General features: G+C 43.5%; 1 protein-coding gene across 1 annotated transcript; it reads left to right on the top strand.

Annotated features, from left to right (window-relative positions):
* The first annotated feature begins 2035 nt into the window (after positions 1 to 2035).
* On the top strand, positions 2036 to 6242 carry LOC138953066 (uncharacterized). The gene is made up of 3 exons (XM_070324840.1): positions 2036 to 2112; positions 4682 to 4902; positions 5329 to 6242. The coding sequence occupies exons 1-3, from the start codon at positions 2049 to 2051 to the stop codon at positions 6193 to 6195; spliced, it is 1152 nt and encodes a 383-aa protein (XP_070180941.1). The 5' UTR covers positions 2036 to 2048; the 3' UTR covers positions 6196 to 6242.
* Positions 6243 to 6919: the final 677 nt, after the last annotated feature.

Below are 6919 nucleotides of genomic sequence, written 5' to 3'. Positions count from 1 at the left end.
AGTCAAGGTCAAACCAAGGTCAAGATTAAATTTAAAAAAAAAATATGGTTAGTCAAGTCAAGGTCAAATCAAGGTCAACAAGGGCGGATCTGGGGGGGTTACACGGGTTACGTAACCCCCCCCACCCCCCCAAAAAAGAGGTAATTTATTGGCTCAGGATGCACCAGATAGCTCTATTTTGCTTCTTTGGATAAAAAACAATTCCGGGGGGGAATGCCCCCGGACCCCCCTAGAGGCTTAGGCGCCTTCGGCGCCGTCAACTTGTATCTTCGCAGTCATTTTGTAACCCCCCCCCCCCCTCCAAAGTGAATTGATCCGCCCTTGGTCAAGGTTTAAAAAAAAAAAAAAGTCTAAGTCCTGTGACGCGTTATAGTGGGACGCTTCGGGTACCGGGACGCTTTGGTACCGGGACGCTTTGGTACCGGGACGCTTCGGGGTGTCCCCGAGGACGTCAGCCGGGTGTCAGCCAAAATAAACTCCAGACTGAATGTTTCCTTGCCAAATTGAAGAGGTACAATTATTTAAAGACTTTAAAGGGAGAAACTCACAAAGGCATGGAGTCAAGATCTTACAACTGAATTGTGATGAAATTCAATCGATTTTACCACTATGATTCAAGGGACGTTACCACTTGGGTCTGACTAAAGCCACTACGCGACCTCCAACCACAGGCGGAAGGTATCGTCCACTGGACTACTACTATCACAGAAAGACTACACAGGCGGAAGGTGTCGTCCACCGGACTACAGCTAGGATTCCATTCTTACGGCTGCGGTGCGGCTCCGGCTCCGGCTCCGGCGACGGCAACGGCATCCGGCGGCTCTGGCGAGAAAAACGCATCGTCGTGAACCGTATATAACGGCGACGTCGTCCGGATATATGTTCTCTTGCCGCCAATGCCGCCATGGCTCCACATTGGTCTCGTCTCATGCAAACTGTCATTCATAATGAAGAACAATTTATGTTAATATTATTAGCGTACCGCCAAATGAAAAAAACGCCAAAAGAGACGACATCGCTGGTGGGTGCATGCCATTTTGGAGAAAAGACGGCAGTATGGAACCTATCACCATCTTGTTCAAGAACTGCAACTCGATGGCGAAAGGCTTCAGCAGTATTTTCGTCTCTTTATGCTCGGAAAGACTCTGAGAAAAACGCGGGAAAAGAGACACGCCCACAAAATACCAGACGGCGTCCGGCGACGGCAGTCCAGAAAGCTGCATGGAGCTTTCTTGAAAAAACGCACGCACGCCGGGCCGTCGCCGTCGCCGTACCGCACCCGTGTGAATGGGGTCATCCCTTCTTTCATCAATGTTTTTCAAATTGCCGTCGCCGCTGCCGTCGCCGGAGCAGCACCGCAGCCGTAAGAATGGAATCCTAGCTTACTACTATCACAGAAACTGTGATAGTAGTAGTCCAGTGCGGGACGATACCTTCTGCCTGTGTGCTCCAACTAAAGTATGTTTATACATGTAGTATCTTCACAGCATTATCTGACCCAAGTTTTAAGTCATAGAAATAAAAAAAATATGGGAGTTATGATGGCCTTCGTCTGCAATGCAATATATCATAATATACAATGTGCGTCTCGTAAACTAGACCGTACACTCAAAGTCTTATTTTAGTACTTTTGTACGAATAGACGACCTGGGGTTTTTGAAGGTGGTCTCCCTTGCTTCGTCACCAACAACGCGCACATGTTGACGAATGGTTATTTTTGTTACCTGATTCACATGCACCTTTTGGGCAGAAGTATCAGTCTATACATGCATACATTAAGCAGCTATAAGTTGCCAGACACTAGAAGTCTGTTCGGAGCAGGAACACGCATCCCGAAATATATCCATTGTTATTGTGAGTGAACTAATTGGATTTCTGATCTTCAACATGTATTATGTAATTGACGTGTGTGTGTGTGACTGTGTGTGTGTGTATTAACATCAGACTGATACATTCGTGTGTGTGTTTAGCTTTTTGGCCATTCTAAACTTATTGTGAGCCAACACGATTTTTTTTTTAATGTTATCAGGTTTGAATGACAGACAGAAATGACAGCCGTCAAGCCACAACTGTTTACCTGGGGCCTGGGGAAGTCTGGACAGCTGGGGACAGGTAAGGGAGATGATATTGTCCTTTTAACCTTCACCGGATCACGCTTCGGACTACACAGACCGGATGATGTGGGTCGTGTACGACCCATACTTTCCAAAGAAGGATACATTGTAAAAAGTATGGGTCGTTCACGACCCACGCCGTCCGATTAGGGATAAACGTGTTGCCGCCTCTTCACAAAGTATGGTTCGTACAGAACCCACGCGATCCGAACAAGGATAAACAACGTAAAATTCCTTACGTAATTCCATATGAGTCGTCCACGACCCACATCATCCGGACTGTGTAGTTCAAATTACGTCATCGTTTATTTGTTTGTTTACAAAGATAATCTTTCAAAAGTTGGGCGATGGGAAGGTCGTATGGTGATTGGAGATTATATAAAGTCTCAATTAAAAACTTCAAATAGTTTCAGAGATAAAGACGATTTTGTGAGGCTCTGGGTCGTCCACAACCCACGAAGCATGGTGAAGGTTAATTTGTATTACTTAAATGTCAAAATAATTAGTACACAAGTTTATTTTATGAATCATGTGTGAGTTTAACAGGTTGATTTTGAACACCCCACTAAAATAATATATACACTGGTAGGCTACTTAGATGCATTGTAGTTTTTCTAGTCAATACACACTGCATCAGAACAGAAAATAGAAAGACCTGAAAGAAGTAAGCAGACCTGTTTACCCCCATAAGTGTTTTGGAGTAATGCTCAGCCCCAAAAATAGTAACCCTGGCACAAAAATAGTAATCATCCAGCATTCGTCGCCAATTACAACGCCGCGGCACATGACAACTGTGTCTGCGAAACGCAATCATGCACATATATCTGTTCTGCGCGAACTTAGAATCCGGTTTCATTCTAGAATGGACCGGGTCCAGGTTGGAATTCTAACCCTGCGCAAGTACAGGGGTGCCATTCTAGAATGAAACCCTTGTTGCTGGTCCATTCTAGAATCGGCCGTGCGCAAGGTTGGAATTTGGGTCCAAGTTGGAATAGTCATTTCAGTTAGACTATCACACAGCCAAAGCCAAAAATGTGGATTTTCTGTTTGTTTTTGTTTTTGTGTGTTTGGTTGGGTTTTTTTTCTCGGGTTTTTTACACTTTACTCAAAGACATCGTGAATTGGGATTGTGATGTTCTGAAAGTGATTACGATTTTGAGAGACACTCAGCACTGATCGCTACGAACGGAAATTTCCGGACGGACTGACAGTGTTTTGCCGATCTCGCTTGTAACTTTTAATCCGTCTTATTCATGTACATGAAGTTGGTCTTCTGAAGATATAATGTCAACTTCTTTTTAAACCTGTGACAACAGCTCTATAACTCACTCTGTCCTTCTGTTGGTCTGTCTGTCGGTTACTGAGTCGGTCTGACCGTCTGTCAGTCTGTCTGTCTGTCAAAAAAATTGTCAAAAAACCGGACATTTCCGAGAGGGAGACAGCGCTGACATTGCAAGCGGCCGCAACCGGCTCTCATCACAAAAACAACTGCCCTGCAAACAATACCGCCCTGGTAGTCCCCCTTGCTATGGTCTGCCTTTGTTTATTGCGTACTCAGGAGTGTCAACTTTCTTGACATGACATGACATCGCAAGATCGCCAAAGGATTTTTTCAGGGGTAGACAAATCAGCCCCATTTTATCAAAGGGAAGGTGCAGGTGGAGATAATTCAAGAGAAGACAACTCTGTCTTACCTACAAACATTACGGCCCCCTTTATTCAAGGGTTTCATTCTAGAATGGCACCCCTGTACTTGCGCAGGGTTAGAATTCCAACCTGGACCCGGTCCATTCTAGAATGAAACCGGATTCTAAGTTCGCGCAGAACATATCCATCATTTACAAACAAAACACATCAGTCAGTTTTTGTAGTCATCATAATTTCAAAGAAGATCACATCAAAAGCACATGCATCACTGATTCTTTTTCTTTTGCTCGTAGTAGGCCTTTTTCAGTGTGTCAAGCGCTTCTCTACTGTACTTGCGCTTGCCGAATGAGTGAGGGCGAGACTTCACCACTAGAATAAGGCTCTCCAGCGTCTCATCAGACAGACATGATCTCTGGTCAGTCCTGTGCTTTTTCACCCCATTTTGCCATTGAAAAAAACTGCCAAACATGTGAATAGATAAAAAAAAAAAAAAAATGAAAATCGTAGTCTTGACACGGATAGCAGAATGGCGTATTTTTTGCAGAAAATCGTAATAAATTACGCCAAAATCGTAAGGGTAAACAGGTCTGAGTAAGTCATATTGAGCGATACACTTACTTGACAAAAATTAGGAGTTGGCATAGCAACAAGTTCTAGTGTATGGGTAGGGTTTTGAGTTTAAGCTCTCTGTTGCAGATGTCATTGTGTAAGTCTAGTGTGTGTGTATGAGTGGTATGTATATGTTTGATATGTGAGTGTGTTAGATTGTGCATGTATGTATGCGGATGGTTTGTTTGCTCGTACATGCATTTGTGTTAGTTTGCATGCACATGTGTGTGTGTGTGAATACGTTTGAAATTTGTTTGTCTCTTCACACCAGTCCGATCACCTAACTCATAGTTTATGTATTTCATCCACAGGCAAAGAGCAGACAGAACACACCCCCCAATTCATCAAGCTGCGCAATAAAGCTTCAAGTACCTTGAAACAGGTGTCATGTGGTGCTCTATTCACAGCAGTAATTATGCAAGACGGAGATGTGTTTGCCACTGGATGTGGCAAGTATGGGCGTCTTGGCACCGGAAATGAGGAAGATCATGTCACCTTTGTTCCAGTGAATCTTCCAGAAAAAGTAACACAGGTATGTGTATTTGTCTATTTTATGCTATGTTTTGTCAAAATAAGGTTCATTATTACATGTCCTGTGGAAAAAAAAATTCTCAGTAATCAAAGCATTAGTGTTGCTTGAAATAAGTTGAATGAGTGATTTGTACCTGAGCAAGAAAGAAAAAGTATGGGCTGCAAGTTTTTTTAGTTTTTTTTTTAGAACTTAATTTAGTTTACAAAGTATTTTTGGTGAACCAATAACTTAAAAGGTTCTGTTGCTTGAAAACTCATTTAAAAATCTCATTTGATGTTGTCAATGAAGCGTCATACCTGATCAGTTGATGTGATCTTTTGGGACCAAGCCCACCATGGTCATTATTTAAAAAAACTGAACAGAATTACAATCATTTCATTTATTTAAATGGACACCATGAACAGTGCCTGTACATTCACTTTCCAGATCTCGTGCGGTGTATGGCACGCGGCAGCTGTCACCACCTCCAACGGTCTGCTTGTGTGGGGTCACCGCAAAGGCTGTGGTACGAAAAGCGGTCAGCAGAGCAGCAGCGTACTGACGCCACCCTCTCTCGTTATCTCACCTGAAGAACACAAGGTGGTCGGTGTTGCGTGTGGAAATAATTTCACTCTCGCTTGGACTGATGAAGGGAGAGTACTTTCATGGGGCAGCGGGCATCATGGAGTGCTAGGTCATGGGTCCACAGATGACATCCCTTCACCGAAAGTCGAAGCAGCCTTGAAGGATGAGAAAATTGTAGCAGCATCAGCAGGCTTTTTCCACTCAGCGTTCGTCACCGAAGATGGAAAAGTGTTTACTTGCGGTAAAGGGAGTGATGGAGCTTTAGGACTAGGGAAGAACAGCCTCTCTGATGCGCTCACTCCTAAGCTGGTCTCTTTTTCAGAGAATACTCAGATTGCGAGCGTAAGCTGTAGCGTGGGCGAACACCACGGTCACACGCTAGCTTTGCCGACTGACGGCAAGGTCTATTCTTGGGGCGACGGCTACAAAGGGAAGTTGGGTCTGGATAGCCAAGACAGTAGCTACACCCCATCACTCATCTCTCCGTCTCACTTCAACAACGAGCAAGTCACTGTCGTTTGCGCTGGAGGAATCCACAGCACGGCCTCCACTGCGGAAGGGAGTGTTTTCACCTGGGGCTGTGGTAGTGACGGTCGATGCGGGCACCCTGAAGGTCAAGGTCATAGATATCTTTTCCGCAGTGATGTGCCCAAGAAGGTCGAGGCGTTCAAATCAAAGTTTGCGATGGTGAGCTGTACCTATTACCACTCGGCAGCTATTGTTGGATGAAAAACAGAGCACTGAATCAACATAGATATTTGTGTTGCCGTAGCACTGAAAATGTGCGGTATAGGTTTTCGCACATTCCTTCAGCTTGTTCTGTTAATAAATTATATACATTCAATTTGTGTGGTATGTGCAATTTGAACCAGGGTAAACTGTTGACAGTATGTTACCGTAATTTCTAAAGAACATTCTGATTTTGTTACAACGATAATTATGTTGTTGGGCAATAAGTGAATACACATTTTGACACTGATATTTCTGTGGTAATCTTTTTTAAATGTTGTTGTCTAGCACTGAAAATGTACAAATGTACTGCTGTGTAAGTTTTCACACATTCCGTCAGCTTGTTCTGTTTATATGCATTCAAACTTGTATGTTATGTGCAATTTGAACATAGGCTAAATAAACTATTGACAGTATGTTTCTATAACTTCTGAAGAACATCCTGATGTTCTTACAAGGATATATAAATTATGTTATAGAGCAATGAGTGAATATTCATTTTTATACTGATATTTCTGTGGCAGCCTTAATTGTTTAATGTTGTTGACTATGCGACGGGATACTTGCAATTCTGAGATTAGAAGTTGATGACCAGCAAACGTGGATAATGAGGAGTCCTAGCTCAGTCTATTTCTCCTATCTCTGTATTTTCAGGGGTGGGACTCTCTTGTGATGAAAAAAGAGGAAATCCCTTTTTTCCTGGGGGGTTCGGGGGCATGCTCCC

The sequence above is a fragment of the Littorina saxatilis genome, linkage group LG17, assembly GCF_037325665.1.
Source record: "Littorina saxatilis isolate snail1 linkage group LG17, US_GU_Lsax_2.0, whole genome shotgun sequence".
In the NCBI taxonomy this organism is placed as follows: Eukaryota; Metazoa; Mollusca; class Gastropoda; order Littorinimorpha; family Littorinidae; genus Littorina; species Littorina saxatilis.
The sequence above is the reverse complement of the archived record's forward strand: the minus strand, read 5'-3'. Positions and strand labels throughout refer to the sequence as shown.

Excerpts from the sequence above, each read along its gene's own strand:
- LOC138953066 (XM_070324840.1), top strand. The coding sequence starts at position 2,049 with ATGACAGCCGTCAAGCCACAACTGTTTACCTGGGGCCTGGGGAAGTCT. Across the intron at positions 2,113-4,681 it reads GTCTGGACAGCTGGGGACAG|GCAAAGAGCAGACAGAACAC; the intron begins GTAAGGGAGATG and ends TTTCATCCACAG. Across the intron at positions 4,903-5,328 it reads TTCCAGAAAAAGTAACACAG|ATCTCGTGCGGTGTATGGCA; the intron begins GTATGTGTATTT and ends TTCACTTTCCAG.